This window comes from Lynx canadensis, chromosome B3 (genome assembly GCF_007474595.2).
Source record: "Lynx canadensis isolate LIC74 chromosome B3, mLynCan4.pri.v2, whole genome shotgun sequence".
Lineage (NCBI taxonomy): Eukaryota > Metazoa > Chordata > Mammalia > Carnivora > Felidae > Lynx > Lynx canadensis.
Window position 1 is genome coordinate 121,474,843 of NC_044308.2, and position 20,567 is coordinate 121,495,409.

Below are 20,567 nucleotides of genomic sequence, written 5' to 3' on the forward strand. Positions count from 1 at the left end.
TTGTCTGTTCACCAACAAAGCTCACGTTGTCTGCCTCGTAAAATGTCCGAGGTGGGTTGGCTAAAGGCCCTGGCATCCAAAGGGATCACAGATGCACGCTTAGACCCCAGCTAGCCACGGGAGGCCCAGCTGTTGAAGGGACCCACTTAATGAGGACACAGCTGTGAGGGCATATGGAATCCAGGGAGGGCCATTGACCATGAGCCAGGCCCATCTAAAGTCCAAGGAACAAAGGCCCCAAGAGCTTGGAACGGAGAGATAAAGTCCCCAATTCTGGTAGCTGGTGTTAGCACCGATGAGCTGTGTGTGATTTGCGGCTAGATTTGTCATTGGTAAAGTAGACACAATAGTCCTTTTTGTCAGGAAAAATGACATACAAGTCTTTGAAAGAGGAGTATCAATTCAAATACAAGTTTGTTTGTTTCCACGTGATTTGGGGAGGTCTCTCCATCTTGCAGTGATTTGCCACCTTGAGAAACCCACTCAGTCCCACTTGGGGTTTTGAAAGTTGGAACCTCTCTAAATCTTTAGTAAGGCTTTATTTGTGGCTCTCAGTTCAATAGTGGTAGTGAAACTGAAACAAATAGAGGTTCCTTCAGCCGTCACAAATCAGCTTTCGGTTTGGCCTTTCAGAGCCATCCCAAGGTGGACAAGAGAGCTGGCCTTTATGCATCCTTGATAATCAGTCCTGGATGTGGGCAACACGGGAAGGTGTGGGCACGCTGCTCCCTCTCCTGGGAAGGCTTGGGGCCTAAAACCAGGGGCCTTATCTCTTACTCAGAGGGAGATTTGGGGCTTTCTGGAGTTTGGGTCTCCCCCTCCCGCCTCTGGCCGTCTTCCGATTAGAGCTGCCCTCCACCACACACACCCACAGGGACATCCTCAGGCAGAGGGGACACCGGGCAGAAGCGTACTTGGCCCAGGGTTAGAGGAGAAATGAGGCAAAGATGGAAGAAAAACCCCACTTCCTCCATTTTTTTGTGTAGATACGGAGAAACTTTTCACCACCGGACAAAGGGAGCTGTACCTGGAGGCCTGCAAACTGGTGGGTGTAGTGCCCGTCTCCTACTTTATCCGGAACATGGAGGAGTCCTACGTGAACCTCAACCACCATGGGCTGGGACCCAGTGGTACCAAGGCTATTGCCATAGCCCTGGTGGTGAGCATGCTAATGGGGGCCCTTGATGATGGGTAGAGGTGGGGGTTGACAGAGTAGTGGGCTCAAGACTCAGAGAGACCCCCCATGGGATCCTAAATTGCAAGCTTTATGCCCGCCCTGCCCTAGGCTCTGCTTGACTGCCAGTCGATTTACGTAATAGGCATGGATGCCCCACTGGCTCCTGGGAAGGGTGCTGCTAGGGACCTTGGCTTTGGAAGTCTATGCTCTTTCTGATTCAGGAAGTAAAGGCAGCAGCCACAGGTAAGTGGCTCGGCTTGTCACTAATGCTGGTGCATGATACAAAATGCCAGCCTGGATCTCAATTCCAAAGCTCACCTTTGCTATAAAGGTGTTCACTACTGAGCTGTTCTATTCAAAGTTTGCCTTTTGCAATGTTGCAATTCTTTTTTTTTTTTAAATAGTGCAGCCACTTTATTTTTGTTTTGTTTAATGTTTATTTATTTTTGAGACAGAGAGAGACAGAGCATGAACGGGGGAGGGTCAGAGAGAGAAGGAGACACAGAATCGGAAGCAGGCTCCAGGCTCTGAGCTGTCAGCACAGATCCCGACGTGGGGCTCGAACTCATGGACCGTGAGATCATGACCTGAGCCGAAGTCGGACGCGTAACCGACTGAGCCACCCAGGCGCCCCATTTTGCAATGTTGCAATTCTTAAAAAGATCACACTGTAAAATAACTCATGTTTTTGCATAGGAATAATGTCCTCTCTCTCTCTCTCTCTCTCTCTCTCAGCCTGGCATGAGCAACCAAGGACTTGACCTTGAATTCATCATAGCCTTATATAATTATAATTGATTGTATACAAACCAGCTTCCATCCCAGAAAAACAGATCATGTAACAACTGTATGTCAGCACAACACTGTTTGTTCATTTAGGACGGTAAAGAGAAAGTTTGATTTAAAAAAAAAAAAGCACTCATTCATTTTGGGAAATATCATAGCATTTGCATTTGGCACATGCCCATTAAGAGGCCACGTGAAATACGAGATCGTGCTGCTTTCTGGAGGAGGGAGGAAAGAGGGGAAGAGCACAGAAAGAACAAAGACATCTTGAAATTTATTGAGTGTTGAAAGACTGATTAATGAGGTGTTAGGAATGCACCATTACTGCATGAGTTTCACGAAAAAAACGGATAATGCAATTCTCTCGGGACTTGGGCTGCTTGCCTCTTAGTGACAACAGTTTCTGTTTGGGGGGGAGTTTCTTTTTCCCTGATTCTCTGTGTCACTAATTTGACAATTAATCACTGTGACATGCTGGGGGACTGAACTGTTATTTATCTTTTGTACTGTTTAACTTTGCACACGTTGTGTTTCCCTGGCTCGGCTTAAAAGCACGCTGATGGTAGTGCTCATATCTCATGCTTCCCGTCCATCTCTCACCTGCCTGCCTCGACGCCCTCGTGCTTGGCGGGGTGCAGGGATGTCCTCTGCTCATCCTTGTTTCTCCAGAAACTGGCACAAAGAACAACCAGCGGCCACTGGCCTGTGTGACGTGAATGTGGACAGGCCTGGTGCGGGCTCTGCCCGCTGCCCCACACACTGCGCTAGTCCCCAGGGTGACTATGCAACTGGTCGTCCGGCCCCCGATGCTGGGCACTAACTGACACCTGGCCCCCTGAGCCTTGACCCTTGCCTCTGCACACAATGGAATTTTTCCCACCTCGGAGAGCTGAGGCCAGAAGGCACTTGGTGAAGGCCCTGGGTGGACTGTTAGGCGCTGTGTTATCCGAGCTGTCACATTTGCTCTTTGTGGGGGGGCTAGGACTCCTTCCCGGTGGCTGCCTCTCCTGCCGCTTGGTGCACTTTGAGAATACCCAAATCCAAAGATGTGTCTATTCTTCATACCTTTCTGCACCGGAACTGAGGTGGGGAAGGGAAGAATAACAGTCCTGACTAGAGCTGACCCCGGGCCCTCATGCTGCACGTCGCTTCCTCTCTCCTTGCTGCCTGTGGGAGTGCTGACTAGCTTGGATATGGATACTTAAGACTGAAATCCAGGTCCTTCCAAACAGCCTTGGGACAACGTCCTGACTGAAAGAAAGTACCAGATAAGCCAGAGCCTAAACTAGAAGAAAGACCTGTGAAAGAAACAGGCACAGTAAATGCCTTATGTTTAAATACCTTTATTAAAGGCATCAACTTCTCCTTAATGTCAGAGTAGGTCACAGCTTCTCTCCTCCCTGAGAAAGAGCTACAGTCTGTTTAGCTCATCCCTGTGGGATTTCATTGTTTTTTTAGGGATTGTTTTTTTTTACTTAAAAAAAATTTTTTTTAGTGTTTATCATCTTTGAGAGAGAGAGAGTACTAGCGGAGGAGGGGCAGAGAGAGAGGGAGACACAGAATCTGAAGCAGGCTCCAGGCTCCACACTGTCAGCCCAGAGCCCGATGTGGGGCTCAAACTCATGAACCCTGAGATCATGACCTTAGCTGAAGTTGGAGGCTTGACTGACTGAGCCACCCGGGCGCCCCAGGATTTCATCGTTTTAATGTCCCCTTTCTAAATTCCCCTGCAGAGCCCCCTTTGGTGGAGGTGCCCAGAATAAGCATATTGTGCTGGCAAAACTCAGCGGAATGGATCATCCCTGTGCTTTCTCCAGAATTGCTAGCCTGCCTCTCCGTACCCTCTGAAAAGGCTGGGATGGTCAAGAGAGAGGACGGGTTCTGGGAAAGGGCAGGGAACTGACTAGGTCGCCGACTACCTCTGTCTTTCTCCCCCTCCTCTTGTGGCGGCTGAAGTCCAACACGAGTGTTGTCACCCTGGAGCTGGCAGACAACTGTATCATGGAGGAGGGCACCTTGAGCCTGGTGCAGATGCTGCAAGAGAACTACTATCTGCAAGACTTGGTACTGTGCTCTGCTCTGCCGATCCCTACCACCTGGGCTCTCGGAACACACCCGACATGGGCCAGAGGCCCCTGCCCAAGCCCTGGCCAGCCTCCGGCTTTCTGCAGCCTGGAGGCCCTCTCCTCCAGATGTGACTCCTCAGAGGAGGGCCACACATCCGAGGCTGGCCGCGGGGAGGGTTGGGAGGGGAGCTGTGTTCCCTGTGGTCCCAGGAACCCTAAGAAACCAATTCTGTCTGCACCTTATAAGCCCTTATTTCTGCAGAGTCACTCTAAAGTGAACCTAAAATAAAGACACGAAATACTTTCATCAAACACAATGTGCCTGGAGATAGATGATGGTGATAGTTGCACAACCAGGTGAATATACTTGAGACCACGGAGCTATACCCTTAAAAACGGCTAAGATGGTAAATGTTGTGTTATGTCTATTTTTACCACAAAAAAAAAAAAAAGAAAGGGGAAAAAGAGAGGGGAGAAACAATTATGATAATAATGGCTGGTTTATATGAACGTCCCTCCCACTCGCCTGAAAGGAATGTGTCCATTTGTATCCCTGCGTATCCCCAGCAGATTCATTCATGCTTCACCAATCAATGAATGGAATTTATAACAATGAATTACTCAAAGCTAATTTTTCAATTGCCTTACACCAAACTAAACAAAGCTCTCTTGGATTTCAAAAAAGAAATGTACAGTGTGCTTATCTAAAGTGCTAGAGCTGAACTGGCGAGGTGGGGAGTCACCAAAGCCAACTTCAGAAAAACTGAGACCAGTGGGAGGGGCCCTCCAGCCAGGCATTAGGAGGGCTGAGTTCCCATGGTCCTCTGCTCCTTTGCTCTTCCTAATCCATCCTGCTCCTCCTCTCCTGCCCCTCTCCCCACCCAGCCCTACTCCCTGGTGCAGGCCTCAAGTAAGGCTCACACTGGCACCATTCGTTAGTAAGGGCCCTTGGGTGGGATTTTTACACACATGAATGTGTTCTTGCCTTTTAGAATATTTCCAACAATGATCTTGGCTTGAAGGGGGCCAGCACCATCTCAGAATTTCTTCAGAGAAATACCTCTTCGCTCTTGAACCTCCAGCTTTCAGGTGAGCCCTCGGAAGAGGTGGGAGAGGACAAAGGGATGAAAAGAAGAGAAGGGGAAGGGCAGGGAGAATCCAGGGTCTAAGTGAGCCAGACCAGGCCCCTCCGAGTTCTGAGATCAGAAAACTGTGTCCACACCCGCTAAACCCTTCCAGTCATCCTTTCCCCCTCCCCGTGGCCACACTGGCTTGCTGGCTTTCCCAAACAAGAAACTTCTGATTCACTCAGCAGCATGCCTGCCTCTGCTTGAAAGTCTCTACCCCAGATAACTGCATGGCTCACTCTGTTGCTTTATCCGTGCTCCTGCTCAAATGTCATCTCCTGAGGGGACTTCCCTCCCCTCTCCTCCATCACCATCACTATCCTGTTTCCATTACTTGTTTTTTCTTAACAGCATTTATTGCCCCCTGGCCCCTTATTGTACACTCACTTTTTAATTAGTCTGTTATCTGTCTCTCTCACAGAAAAAAAAAAAAGTCACTTGAGAACCCAGGTTTGTGGTTTGAGTTTATACTGTCTTCAGGGTCCTGGAACCCCTAAGAAATTAACCTAAGTCGTCCTATACGGGTAATACCCTGGGGCATGCAACAGACACAAACAGAAAACCTCATTGGAGGAATGACCCTTGACCCAGGCTGCAGGCTGCTTGGGATTCCCACAGATAAAGCTCCCATGAAGATGAGCTCAGAGTCCAAAATTGCAAAACAAGGACACAAAACACCGTGAGAGCAGCCAGATTCTAACAAGCAGCAGCATCAGACCCTCAAGGACTGCAGAAAATAGAATTATCAGAAATAAACTGTACATTTGGTGACCGTATAATTTATCTTCCAACTGCATAGAAGCACTATTAATTAACTAAAACTGCAAGCAAACAGATATCTCGACCCCAACAGTAAACTATGTTTAATATGATTAAGAACATAAAAATAAAAACACACAAGAACAAAATACTGTTTTTTTTTGTTTTGTTTTGTTTTTTTTTTTTTTTTTCAACGTTTATTTATTTTTCGGACAGAGAGAGAGACAGAGCATGAACGGGGGAGGGGCAGAGAGAGAGGGAGACACAGAATCGGAAACAGGCTCCAGGCTCTGAGCCATCAGCCCAGAGCCTGACGCGGGGCTCGAACTCCCGGACCGCGAGATCGTGACCTGGCTGAAGTCGGACGCTTAACCGACTGCGCCACCCAGGCGCCCCAAAATACTGTTTTTTAAAAGACCTCCCCAAAATAGAATTTCTGGAAATGGCAAGTATATAATCATTCAAACTAGAGACTCAATGGATACATTTAACAGCAAATTAGAATCGGGTGAATAAAATTAATGACCTTGAAAATCCTTTGCAGTACAGAAAGATAAAGATAGGGGGTGCCTGGGTGGCTCAGTCGGTTAAGTGACTTCGGCTCAGGTGATGATCTCTCAGCTCGAGTTCAAGCCCTGAGTCGGGCTCTGTGCTGACAGCTCAGAGCCTGGAGCCTGCTTCGGATTCTGTGTCTCCCTCTCTCTCTGCCCCTAACCCACTCGCATTCTGTCTCTTGTCTCTCTCAAAAATAAATAAACGTTAAAAAAAATTTTTTTTAAGATATAGAGGACATAAAAGATAAAAAAATATATAAAAGGATGAGGGACTCCTGGCTGGCTCAGATGGTAGACCATATGACTCTTGATCTTGGGGTGGTGACTTTGAGCCCCACATTGGATGCAGAGATTACTTAAAAATAAAATCTTTCAAAAATTATATTAAAAGATTTTATTTTTAAGTAATCTCTGCATCTATCTATCTATATCTATATAGAGATGTATATAGACATCTCTCTCTCTCTCTCTCTCTCTATATATATATATATATATGAGAGAGAGAGAGAGACCCAACAGAGCTCATTGGAGTTCCAGAAGAAGAGAATGGATGAGCAGTGATATCTAAGCAAACAATAGCTGACATGTCCTGAATTGCTGAATTCTCAGATGCAGGAATCCTAGTGAGTCCTTCATAAGGTAAATAAAAAGAAGTCCACCCCTGAATATATCATAGAAAAAACATCTAAAATAAAAAGATCTTAAAAGTATCCAGAGAGAAAATGCAAAAATAGAGTTTGTGTAATTTTTAATATAAATGTTATATGACATATCAGGTTCTCTTCTCCAATTTCCTCTTTTTCACTCTAAATATATCTCCTATTTCTATAGCAAATAGATTTATCTCATTCTCTGGAACAGCTGGATAGTATTCCGTGGGATGGATATAGCATAGTTTATCTAACCTCTCTCCATTTGTGTGTGTATGGAAGGGGCACATTTCCAGTTTTTCAATCTTTCAAATAATTTTTAAAGAACTTTCTTGTACATGCAACTTTTGGACATATGTTCTAGTATTTCTAGATAGACACCCAAGAGCAAAATTACGGAATATAAAAAGATACACCTATTTTTCTGAAGTTGAAAAAGAATTTCCAAATCTCCCCTCAAGAAGACCGTGCCAGGGGCGCCTAGCTGCCTCAGTCAGGAGAATGTGTGACTCTTGATCTCAGGGTTGAGTTTGAGCCCCACGTTGGGTGTAGAGATAACTTTTAAAAACAGCCTAGGGGGGCACCTGGGTGGCTCAGTCCGCTAAGCGTCCAACTTCGGCTCAGGTCATGATCTCACGGTCCATGGGTTCGAGCCCTGCGTCGGGATCTGTGCTGACAGCTCAGAGCCTGAAGCCTGCTTCGGGTTCTGTGTCTCCCTCTCTCTCTGACCCTCCCCCATTCATGCGCTGTCTCTCTCTGTCTCAAAAATAAATAAGCATTAAAAAAAAAAAAAAAAACGGCCTAGGGGCGCCTGGGTGGCTCAGTCAGTTACGCATCTGACTCTTGATTTCGGCTCAGGTCATGATCTCGTGTTTCGTGGGATGGAGCCCTGCATGAGGCTCTGTGCTGATAGCAAGGAGCCTGCTTGGGAGACTCTCTCCCTTTCTCTCTCTCTCTCTCTCTCTCTCTCTCTCTCTCTCTGCCCCTTCCCCGCTCACCCTTTTCCTCAAAATAAATAAACATTTGAAAAAAAAAAAAAAAAGAAGATGGTACCAGGTTACAGTTCTACAATGAACTGTTTTCTGTTTCCCTGTACTACGTCCGTTTTGGCTATCAGCAAGTTATCTGTGAATCAGAATGATTAAATGTGTGGATGTTGAGGTCAGCGCTTGGGTCCAAATTTCAAGCACTGGGTTTACCTCTGTTTCTTCAAGTCTTTTTTTTATCTTCCTCAATAAAGTCCTATGCTTTTATTCCATTAGAAATCCTGCACATTTCATATCAGGCCCAGGTGTTTTATCATTTTATTCCTGTGTGAACAGAATGTTTTTTCTATCATATATTCTAAGTGGTTATTACTGATATGTCTGGCAGCTATTAATTTCTGTACGTTGATCCTATGTCCAGTGACTTTATTGAATTATCTTATTCGTTCTAACATTCTGTCAGTTAATTTTCTTGGATTATTTAGGCAGGCGATCATGTCTGTAAATTATGGGAGTTTTGTCTCTTCTTTCCAATAGCTGCAGCTCCTAATGATTTTTCTAGTCGCATTGGCTAACACCTCTAATATAACATTAAATAATACAGAAAGCTCTGTAAAAATACAAATTACCCAGCCCTATCCCAGACTGCTGAATCAGAATCTTGAAAGGGAGGGGTTTGGGAATCTGTATTTTATCAGACTTCCCAAATGACTCTGTTACTGCCAGCTCCGTACTATTTGTAACCACTGATGTAGACACAACAATTTGAATAGCTAATAACCTAATTTTACACATTGACTAGCTTATCATCTCGTTTTATTGCACTGGTACAAATACAACCAAGAAGCATTTGTGTCTAGGTGGACTCATTCATTCATTCAGGAACATTTACGGAGCACCTATCATGTGCCAGGCACTATTTAGGTGCTAGAGATACAAAGATTATTAAGGGTTTAAAGAAGAAATTTGGGGATAAGTCTCTATATCATTTATTTCCCAGAAATCGCATATATTTTCCAGAAATCTTTTAAACTATTCAGCAGGGCTGGGGTGAGAGTAAGATGAGGAAGGCACACACCTCGATCACAGAACTCAAGGGGCTCAAAAAAGTCAGTAACTAAGTAAATAATATCCTGTTGCAATATTTGTCAAAGTCAAAAATAATGCGAAAAATGCCTGTGGTGAACAAAATATCCACACTTTAAATATAAAATAGGATCCAACAGGGACAGGTTATTGGTGAGGTGAGTGAGGCCTAACCATTCAAGTACAGGGTCAGATCCTGCCTTTATTTAAAATTTAAAAATTTTGAGGGGCGCCTGGGTGGCTCAGTCAGTTAAGCATCTGACTCTTGATTTCACCTCAAGTCATGATCTCACGGTTAGTAGCTTTGAGCCCCCACGTTGGCGGGCTCTGTGCTGGTAGCTCAGAGCCTGCGTGGGATTCTTTCTCTCCCTTTCTCTCTGCCCCTCCCCTGGTCACACACACACTCTCTCTCAAGATAAATAAGTGAACATTAAAAAAATACAATTTTGTTGATCATAGATGTCTTGCATTAGTTTTGACTTTTACAAATATTAAGACGTTACTCCCTGTGATTACAGAGCTTAGATTTTGCACACAGAGGGAGTGCCTCACTTGTGCCTCTCTGGTCATGGCCCTGCCGCTGGATTCGTATTTTTAATAATGTTACAGAATTTAGGCGCTAAGCTAGGGGTCGATGCTGCCAGTGGGGGCACAGGGCATGCTGTACTGACTTCTGGAACTCCCCGAGCTATCATGGCAGAGAAAGGAAGGGGTGTTAAAGGGGATGGCAAATAGTTGCGCTCTTTTCTCTTGTTTTCTTCCGTGTCCATATATTTGCTTTAAGCACTTGCCACCTTTCCTGTGGCTGATGGTTGCAAAGGGGAGAGACTGGCAGGGCTAGAATGCAGGAGGGTGAGGGAGCCCTAGTCTGGACAGCATTGCAAACACCCACCTTCACTACAGGAAATAACTTCAAGGACGAATCCGCAGAGTTGTTCTGCCAAGCCTTCTCGGTAAGTAACAAGGGGGCAGGAGCAACCCAGCCCTGTGGGGAATGGCCCTGGGAGATGTGGGGGATCTGGAGGGTGGCTCTTGGTATAGAGAAGTGAGGTCACTTGAATGTTTAGGGAGCTGGTGAGTGGCTGAACTCTGCCGATCCTGACCAAAGCGCAGCAGAGGGAGGGCTGTTTGGATGGGACTAGACCCTCCTAGCAGTCACCGACGGTTAAACAAAAAAATGCACAAGAAGTCATCTTCAGTCTAAAAACTCTAGTCCACCCGATTTTTGGTGTGTGGGAGCCCTCCATCACAATGCCCTGAGATAAGAGAGGTATTTGCGGTCACATAAAAGACAAAAATCACCTCTCTCTGCACCGTTTCTCTCTCCAGGCCAATTACCGAATTAAGACACTGGATCTCAGCCACAACGAGTTCTCTGATAAGGGAGGAGAACACCGGGGCAGATGCTGGGTGAGTCCCCACGGGGGCAAGGGGCCAGCCTAGGAGAGGGCACTCGGCAGACAGTCACCTGTCAGAGCTGCATCTCCTGGTTTTTATTGTTATTGAACGTTCTGGTTATAAAAAGTGATGTAAACCACACCCCAAATACATTTAAAGTGGAGCGAGCACCTAGATGCGGGAAGTAAAACTTTAAAATGATTAGAAAAACAGGGGTGCCTGGGTGGCTCAGTTGTGGCTCAGGTTATGATCTCACAGTTGATGAGTTTGAGCCCCGCGTCAGGCTCACTGCTGTCGGCATGTCAGTGCAGAGCCCACATCAGATCCTCTGTCCCCCTCGTCGTTCTGCCCCTTTGCCACTCATGGTCTCTCTCAAATAACTAAACAAATAAAACATTTTTTAAAAACTATAAAATGACTAGAAAAACATACTTGCTGACCTCAAGGAGCAAAGGATTATTAAATATGCACAGTGGGCATAAACTGTAACAAAAATGATTCATTTACTTGACAACAATAAGTTTTAAACTTATTTATGATAAAAGATTGGGCAATGTTAAAAGATAAGTGACAGAAAATAGATAGTTGCAGTATTTGTATAATATAAAAAATTTGTCTTTAGAATATTGATAAAAGATCCTACAGAGTCCATGACAATGATAAATACTCCCAATAAAACAATGGTCAAGGCCTATGGACAGTGAAAACAGAAAGCCAAATTCCTAAGCTCTTTAGTAATTAGAGGAATGCAAAAACAAACAAAAGATTCCCCTTGTCATCTACCGAAGCTGCAGAAATTACAAGTGAGAGAACATCCAGTGAAGTAAACACAAGGGAGAAATAAGAACTCTCTGAAGGCTGCTAGGTAAAGGCACCTTGGAGATTAGTTTGACAGTATTTAGTGAAATTAAAAATGTATTCTTTGATATAGCAATTCACCTGTGCATGTCTCGGAGAAGCTCTCACACGTATGCAGAGAGAGATGTCCGAGGAGGTTCACTGCAGATTTGTTTATAAATTTTAAAAAAGAAAAAAAGAAAGAAAGAAAGAAAGAAAGAAAGAAAGAAAGAAAGAAAGAAAAAAAGAAAGGAAAGAAAGAACCTAAGTGTTCATTCCTGGGGAAATTAGTGGGGGGGGGGTCATTATGAGCAAAGGAGATGCTACTTTAGGTGGAGGAGTGAGAAAAAGCCCTACAGGGAAGGTGGCTTTTTGCTGAAACCTGAATATCAAAGAAGAGTCAGCCATGCTAAGTTCCAGAAGCACAGCATTCCAGGAGGGAAAGAACAGACTGGGGGGGGGGGGGTGGTTTAGAACCCTGTGGCTGCAGCAGAGCAGGGGAAGGGAATGGAAGGAGGAGGTCACCAAGGTGGCCTGCAGCCGCTAAGGTCAGGCTTTGTGGGCCATGAGGTGCATGAAATCTGGATTTTATTCTCCATGTGCTGCGAAGCCATTGAAGGACGTTAATGCAGGGGAGTGACATGGCTTGATTTGCAGTTCCTCTAAGGAACTGTTTTGTGACGTTTTACGCAGTTTTATGAAGAACACAACTGAAGACAACCAGACTCTTAAATACAGAGAACAAACTGGTGGCTGCCAGGAGCAGCAGGGGGGCGGGGGGGGGGCGAGGAAGGGGGGGCATGGGTGAAATAGGCAAAGCAGATTAAGAGGTACAAACTTCCAGTTCATGGAGATGAAAAGTGTAACATAGAGAATATTGTCAACACTACTGTAATAGCATTGTTTGGCGACAGATGGTGATACACTTACAGTGGGTAAATGCTGTGTATAGAATTGTTGAATCAATACATTGTACACCTGAAAGTAACATAACATTGTATGTTAATGACACTTAAAAAAAATGGAAGAAGGGAGGCCAGTAGGAGGCTAATGCCGTAGTCCAGGCAAGACAGGACAATAGCTGGAGCTGAGGGAGGAGGTAGTAATAGAGAGGAGTGAATGGATCCAGACTTACTTTGGAAGTAAAGCCAAACCCACTTGCTGATGTGCGAACGAAGGAAAGGGAGAAAGATGGATGCCTGGTTATTTTGTTTCAGGAACTGGTTGGAGGGAAAACTCAGGGAGTAACAGGTATGGAGGGACATGAGTCAGGAGCCAAAATTCCCATTTTGGCCATGTGATGTTGGTGTTGCCTGTTTGACATCTACCTGGAGACACCTGATTGTTATATGGGTTTAGAGCTTGGTGAGCAGGTCAGGACTGGAGATCACGCATCTTGGGAGTTATAGGCATTCTAATGCATTTAAAACCACAGGGCGAGATGAGATCCTGGCAAGGAGTGTGATAGAGTTGAGAAGGCAGCCGTCCCATCGCTGCCTGGGTCACTCTGACACTTTAGGTGTACCAGAGGCGGGGAGGAGGAACCTGAGCAGGAGTGGTCAGTCAAGGAGGGGAAGGTGAAGTATCCAGGAGCCAAGTAAGGGATTCTTTCAAAAAGGGGGAAATCTTCGGCGGGGTCAAGTGTTGCTTAGTGGTTAAATAAGATGAGGTCGAAAAGCGACCACAGGACTCGTCAACATGGAGATATTGGTGACCTTGACAAGTGCCGTGAGTGTGGAGACCCGCCCCCAGGGGGTGGAGTTGAAAATGGGACGCCAAGAAGTGAAAGGCAACGTGGGCACCTGCAGAAGCCCCACAGAGACGAGGCTGCGCCAGAAAGATGGGTGATTTGAGAGCGGGAAGGTTCCCAAGGATGGAAGATGCTGATAGGAAGGAAGGAAGATACGCGTCTGGGGAAGGAAGAGGAGATGGTGGCAGGAGCAGAATCCTTGAAAAGGCTGGCGGCCACGGAGACTGGAACCGACAGGCAGGGCGCAGCGCTAATAGAGCGAGGAGAAGGAGCGAGCATGCGGGGGCGGGGGGTCTGTCCTGTCGGGAGGGGGGAGCTCTCCCATCTCTCTGCTGCCGCCCCCTCAGTGATGTATGAACAGCACCTTCCTGGAGAGAGGGTTCAGGGCCGGCAGGTTGAGGGAAGGAGCAAGGTCTGCAAGCATTATGGGGCAATTTGAGTCCATCTGAAAACTGATTTTTAAAATATTCTAAAACTAAATTTCAGGGATGCCCGGCTGGCTCAGTTGAAACCTGCAGTTCTTGATCTCGGGTGTTGTAAATTCAATCCCCATGTTGTGTAGAGATTACTTAAAAATAAAGCTTAAAAAAAAAAAATCTAAATTTTAAAACACCTTTTTCTAAAGTTTATTGTTAGAGAGAGAGAGAGAGAGAGAGAGAGCGCGTGCGCACGTTTGAGCATGCCCCGGGCAAGCTGGGGAGGAGCAGACGGGGTCTGAAGCAGGCTCCCCGCTGGCAGCACAGAGCCCGATGGGCTCCAGTTCACAAACGGCAAGATCATGACCTGAGCTGAAGTCGGTTCCTGAGTTCAAGCCCCGCATTGGGCTCTGTGCTGACAGTCCAGAGCCTGGAGCTTGCTTCGGATTCTGTGTCTCCCTCTCTCTCTTCCCCTCCCCAGTTTGCACACACACTCTCTCTCTCTCTCTCAAAAACAAAAAAAAAAAAACATTATAAAGGGAGAGAGAGAATGAGGGAGAGGATGAAGGCGGGAGAAAGTTTGTTCTCAAAATAAGATACTGTGTTCACTTTATGCAAAGTAGCTCCTGGTTGTTGACACAAGAGACCCACAACCAGCACACAGGGCACTGACCATGGAGAAGAAAATAGAGTAAGACATCGTCCTGGGCCTGAGGGTTGAAGGCCATGCCTCCCACCCAGTAAAACTTCAGGAGTGCTTCAGCGTCTTTCCAACAGTGTCCTCAGCATATCCGCCCTCCCTAATAAAAATAACGATGATGATGTGTTTCCACATGATGTTTTCCCCAACCCTCCGCAGCACATAAGGAAAAATATTTTAAGTTAAAAAGTTCTATGCAAGTTAAAACGTCTGTGCAAGTCAGCTTCTAGACAAGCCTGATGCTGCAGCACTTACAAGTGATAGTGTCCCGAAAGCTTTCTGGAGCCACCTCTGCTCCTGAAGTTCTCCAGGAAAAACACATCACGTGGGGTCATATGCCCTGCCCACCACAGCCTCCCTCCTAAATACAACCCCTGTTCTCCATGCTCTCTCTTCCTAGTGTAATGGTTGCACAACATTCTACCAAATGGATGTTTATTCTGTACTTTACCCTTCCCCTGTGAGTCATGAATGTTACTTTTATAAGTAATGCCATGATAAACACCTGATAAATCACTCTTCTCATATCCTGCACTGTCTCCTTAGGAAGAGCCTCAGGGTGATATTGCTGTGTGAGGGGGCACACACAGTCTGATAGCAAAATATCTGTGACCACCTCACATTTGCCAAATTGTGGCAATTTGCTTGCCCCCTGCGATACAGGAGTATGATTATTTGACTACATTACTGCCAACACTGGGAATCATCTTACAATTTGGGGTTTAAATGAATAATGGAAAAATTATTGCCCCAGCGTTTACTTTGAGTGAGTATTGAGTAGTCCTTATTCCCCAATGTCATGGCTATCTGTCAACTCTGAGAGTGGGTTCTCTGGGATTTGGGGCATGCTGAGATGATTCCCTCCCTCCTCTAGCCCTCAATATAGGACTCCAGTCACTGGATCTGAGCTGGAATCAGTTCCACACGGGGAGCTGTGGCCTTGTGCAATGGTCTCCGGGTAAGTCTCTCTCTGGCAGTGGTGTGTTGAAACCAGTGAGGATGGTCAGGGTTTCGCATCCCCCATCTTGAACCTCTTCCTCATGACCCCCCTGATGAGTACACACTGAGCTCTCATCAAGTGCTTTCACGTTGTTAGCATCCCTCCCCAATTCCTGGATGTGCCTTCTTCTTTAGGATAAATCCTACTTCAGCAGATTCACCTTGCTGGGGTCTTGGTGTCATCTTTGGGGATACTTCAAGAGGGCAGTTTAATTAAGGGGTAAAGAATGACCAGACTCTGACTCCCCCCACTGGGAGGGATCTGACTGAGCTCTCCCTCCTGGGGACCACTGAGCACCCAGTCTGGATGGCAGCAGGGGAGAGAAACCAGGGCCTCTTGGCTGGGTGAGTCACATGCAACCTTGATGCTGGTGCTGTTCTTTTTCCTCCCCGGAGGCTAATGTAACCCTGCAGAAACTGGATCTCTCTATGAACGGCTTTGGGAATGAGGGGGCTACGGCCCTGGGAGAGGTCCTCAGGCTCAACAACTCCCTGGTCTACATAGACGTCAGCAGCAATGACATCAGCAACGAAGGAGTCATCAAAATCAGCAAAGGACTGGAGTTCAATGAGAGCCTCAAAGTTCTGAAGGTAAAGTCTTTACTTAAGCTGGGGATGGGCCACTTTGTGTGTGTGTCCGTGTGCATGTGTGCACGCCCATGCTTCTGTGTGCGTCCGTGTTTCCATGGCACCCACGTGTCCACGCTTGTGTGCCTGCATCCATGTATATATCTGTGCGTGCACACCCATGCATCTGTGTGTGTGCATCCACGTGTTTATGTGTGTTCATCTGTGTGTGTGCATCCATGTGTGTCTGTGCATCCTTGTGCCCATGTGTGTGTATCAGTGCGTGTCCCTGTGTCCTTGTGCGTCCACGCATCTGTGTGTGTGTATGTGTGTATCTGTGGGGGGAGGGTGGGGAGAGCAGAGTGATGGAGTTGCATATTGCTGGAGAGAATCATTGGGAAAATTCACCTTATGTTTCACATGTGCGTAGGTTCTTGACTGTCTCTCTCCTGTAAACCTAATGTCACCCTCTGCTGTCACCAGGTGCATGATGTCAACTCCTAACCAGTCTTCCTTCTCCCTGGGTCTCCTCCAGACTCTGCTTCACCCTGAAGCCAGAGTGTGTGTTTGAGCATAAGTCTGACTTCCACCCCCCCTCCCATCTAGTCCCCTCCAGCTTAGACTCCCCACTCGTGGCCTCCTGTGGTGCAAATCCAGTTCTCTCACCCCGGTGTGCTTCTCCAGCCTCAGTTTACCCCATGTTCTCCCTTGTTGTCCAGCCACGGCCTCGGGGGTTTCTTCAAGATTCTTCCTATACTCTCATTTCAGTGACTAGTTGACTGGTCATCTCCACTGGTATGAGAGCTTCCTGAGAGCGAACACTGTGTTTGGTCCTGCCCATTACTATTCCCCCGGGCCTAGCTTAGTGCTGGGCCTATAGGAGATGCCTGATGAATGTCAGCTAAGTGAATGAGTGGATCCACCTTTCATTTTAAGTTGATTGGCTTATAGACGCTAATGTATAACATGGCAGCTCCTGGGTGGTTGGAAAACAGAAGAAAGATGAGGACTTCCACTACCGGTTCCCTTTCTGGGGCTCCTGCCAGGGGCAGGTGGTTTGCTGCTGGCTCACAGCCCGACCCTCCGACGTGCGCTCCACTAGCTCCCCTGTCAGATGAGAAAGCTGAGGCTCTGTGACTTGCTCGGGTGATGTAGCTCGAGAGGCAAGGAAGTCAGCCTTGCCAGGCTTCCCCGCTGCAGTTCAAATTCCTCAAGATGTGGGGGCAATGCGGGAGGACCACAGGTGTGGGGGTGCTGGTGGAGAAGGACGGGAGTTAGAAATCAGCGATTGGGCGTCTGGGTAGCCCAGTCGGTTAAGCATCTGGCTTCGGCTCATGGTGGTTTACAAGTTTGAGCCCCGCGTCAGGCTCTGTGCTGACAGCTCGGAGCCTGGAGCCTGCTTCAGATTCTCTCTCTCTCTCTCTCTCTCTCTCTCTCTCTCTCTGCCTTTCCCCCACTTATGCTCGCTCGCTCTCTCTCTCTCTCAAAAATAAATAAAACATTTAAAAATTAAAAAAAAAAGAAAGGAAGAAATCAGCAACAATGAGCTGCCATCCGAGAGGACAAGCACCTTAGAGCTGTGAAAAGGAAGTCAGACTGCCAGCACTGGAGGGAGCATGGTGACTGTCTAGTGACAGTGAGAGCTGGGAACGAGGCCTGACCAGAGCAGGAGGAGGAGTAACTCAAAGAGAGACTGATGCAGCCTGCCAGTGGCTCAGCCTCCGTGGAACCGTGAAGCCAAGGAAAGTGCAGAGAACCTGCATCTTCCAAGATTGAAAGGTTGCCTCAACAAAATGGCAATAGGGATTTTCTCTAATTGGTGGTGGTACTGGTGACTTTAACATTTTTTTCTACCTCTTTTTGGATTTTTTCTATAATGACCATGCATCATCGTTTAAATGTTTAAACACGTTGTCCCGTGTTTAAATATACTTAAAATTTGTAAATGTTTTGGGGCGCCTGGGTGGCGCAGTCGGTTAAGCGTCCGACTTCAGCCAGGTCACGATCTCACGGTCCGTGAGTTCGAGCCCCGCATCAGGCTCTGGGCTGATGGCTCAGAGCCTGGAGCCTGTTTCCGATTCTGTGTCTCCCTCTCTCTCTGCCCCTCCCCCGTTCATGCTCTGTTTCTCTCTGTCCCAAAAATAAATAAAAAAACGTTGAAAAAAAAATTTAAAAAAAAATTTGTAAATGTTTTAAAATGAAAGAAAAAAATTTTACTGATTTATTTTTATTTTTTAAATAGGCTCCATGCCCAATGTGGGGCTTGAACTCATAACCCCAAGATCAAGAGTCACACGCTCTACTGACTGAGCCAGGCTCGCACCCCAAGAAAAAAGTTTTAAACACATCAAGTGCCACCCTCCTTTCCCTACTCTTGGAAAAATAATGATGTTCCCAGGGAAGGGAGTCAAGCAAAGGATTCTAGAAGCTAAGTTTTGGCTGCCTCATCAAGAAGCCACCCGGTGGAAAGCCTTCAACAGTATTAACTAACATTCGTTTGCTGCTTACTATGTACCAAGCACTCTCTTGAATACTTTGCTTGAATTGATTTATTGGATCCTCAGAGTAGCCCTAAGTGATCGGTGCCCAGTGGCCAGGGAAATAACCCAAGGCCAGAAAGCTAGTAAGCAGAGCCACTGGGGTCTATGTTCCTTGCTGTGAACCACCACACCAAGCTTCATTGGCTCCCAGCCCCATTGGAATAATGCCCTGAGTGCTTAGCTAAGTCCACATGGTCCCTGTGATCTGGCCCAGCCCTGTTCTTTGGCCTCGTTCTTTCTGCTCCTGCTCATGAAATGTTTGCTATTGCCCAAACACCTCTGCACCTTTGCACTTGCCTCCCCTTTGCCTTCTTTGGTGCATCTCATTCCCTCCTCTGGTCCTAGCCCTGCTTCTTCAGACCAGAATAATCCCTATTAGTCCCGCAAGGCTTAGCTCCAGTGTCCCCTCCACTGTACCAGATGCCCCTTTCCTTGCTTCTGCAGTACCAGTGTGTACCTCTCTGTCACTGCCCTCCCCACACGTCTGATACCATGTGCTTGTTTGCCTGTGTCCCCCTGTAGAGTGTAAGCTACATGAGGGCAGAGACCTTGTCACATCTGCCTGTGCATCCCTTAGCACTCAACCCAGCAACTGGCACATGGCAGGCCTCCTAAATGCTGGATGGATGGATGGATGGATGGATGAGCAGTGAGATGGGTAGGTGGATGGATGACTGGACAAACAGACAGGGAGACAGATGCCTACAGAGGAGTCTGGGTGGAAGATAGAGATTACGATTTGATGGGAAGAAATGGAAGCCACACTCTGAGCCAGGCTCTCCTATAGCCAGCTCATCCTCCTTCTGTCTCGCCCCTCCTCCCACAGCTTTTCCTGAACCCTGTGAGTATGGATGGGGCTACGTTACTTATCCTGTCCATCAAGAGGAACCCCAAATCCAAGATGGAGGAGATTGACATTTCTGTAAGTGATTAGATCGTGGTTGCTTGCACCAGGGAGCATGCCAGGTACCACGGCCACGCTATGTTGGCAAGTGCCAACAGCTCTGTCCCCTCATGGGCCCTCACACAAATACTCCATGAAAAGGTCACTCTTCTGGAGTACGACTTGGCCTTCTCTTGGGGTCCTTTTAATAGGAGTAGCCGTTCGGTTGATAACATTGTGGTGTGAAATCATTTACCAGATCCCGATGGGTCTAAGAGCAGAAACACCAGAATCAAAGGTGAGAGGCCCCCAGAACAGAATTTGTTCACTGCCACCTTTGCTGATGTACAGCCCTGGGCCCCAGAATGGTTCCAGAATCATAGAACTTTTAACTTTTTTGGTATTGATTGATTGATTGATTTAGAGAGCATGCATGAGCACGTGCAAGTGGGGGAGGGGCAGAGGGAGAGGGAGAGAGAGAATCCCAGGCTGCTTACTGACAGCACAGAGCCCAATGCGGGACTCAAACTCATGAACCGTAAGATTGTGACTTGAGCCGGAGTTGGATGCTTAACTGACTGAGCCACCTAGACGCCCCCAGAATCACAGAACTTTTAGAATCTGAGTCCTAAAACATGTAATAACTTGTATTCTTATTTCGTGACTTGGCTGACTGAGTAGATTTGAGGGTAAGGCCCCCTGGTGGAGGAGGAAGGCCTGAGGAGGTGACTTCACTGGACCAGGTATTCTTGCCTGAATCCTCAGAGAGGTGGTAGCTGGTAAAAACAATATCCTAGACCCGCCCGCCACTTTATACGGTTTCCCCCAAAGGGATTTTGTAGGCTTCGGCTCATTTGATCCTTCTCTGGGAGGCAGGTAGAGTGCACCCATGTCCTAGAGCTGTTCAAACCACGCAAATGTATTGTCTCACCGTCCTGTAAACCAAAGCCCAAGATCAAGGTCGTGGTAGAACTGGTTCCTTCAGAGGACCACGAGGAAGAATGCGTGCTGTGCTCCTGCCAGCTCCTGGTGGTTTGGTGGCAATCTGTGGTGTTCCTCGGCTTGGTGGGAGCATCGTCTTGATTTCTGTCTTTAGCTTCAAATGGCGCTCTCCCCGCGTGCATGTCTGTCTCTGTATTCAAATGCCCCTTTTTATAAGGACACAGTCATATTGGATTAGGGCCCACCTTAATGACCTCATCTTAACTTGATCATCTGAAAAGACCCTATTTCCTAATAAGGTCACATTCACAGGTTTCCAAGGGTTAGGACTTCAACATCTTTTT

The 20,567-nt window shown here is 47.0% G+C and overlaps 1 protein-coding gene across 1 annotated transcript in view; it reads left to right on the plus strand.

Annotated features, from left to right (window-relative positions):
- The window catches only part of LRRC74A (leucine rich repeat containing 74A), a 46,301-nt gene that overhangs the window by 16,372 nt on the left and 9,362 nt on the right, over positions 1-20,567 (plus strand). The window contains 9 exon segments of the mRNA XM_030319644.1: positions 987-1,159; positions 3,920-4,027; positions 5,022-5,118; positions 10,095-10,144; positions 10,521-10,605; positions 15,146-15,215; positions 15,217-15,250; positions 15,688-15,882; positions 19,225-19,320. Coding sequence (XP_030175504.1) covers positions 987-1,159; positions 3,920-4,027; positions 5,022-5,118; positions 10,095-10,144; positions 10,521-10,605; positions 15,146-15,215; positions 15,217-15,250; positions 15,688-15,882; positions 19,225-19,320 — 908 coding nt within the window.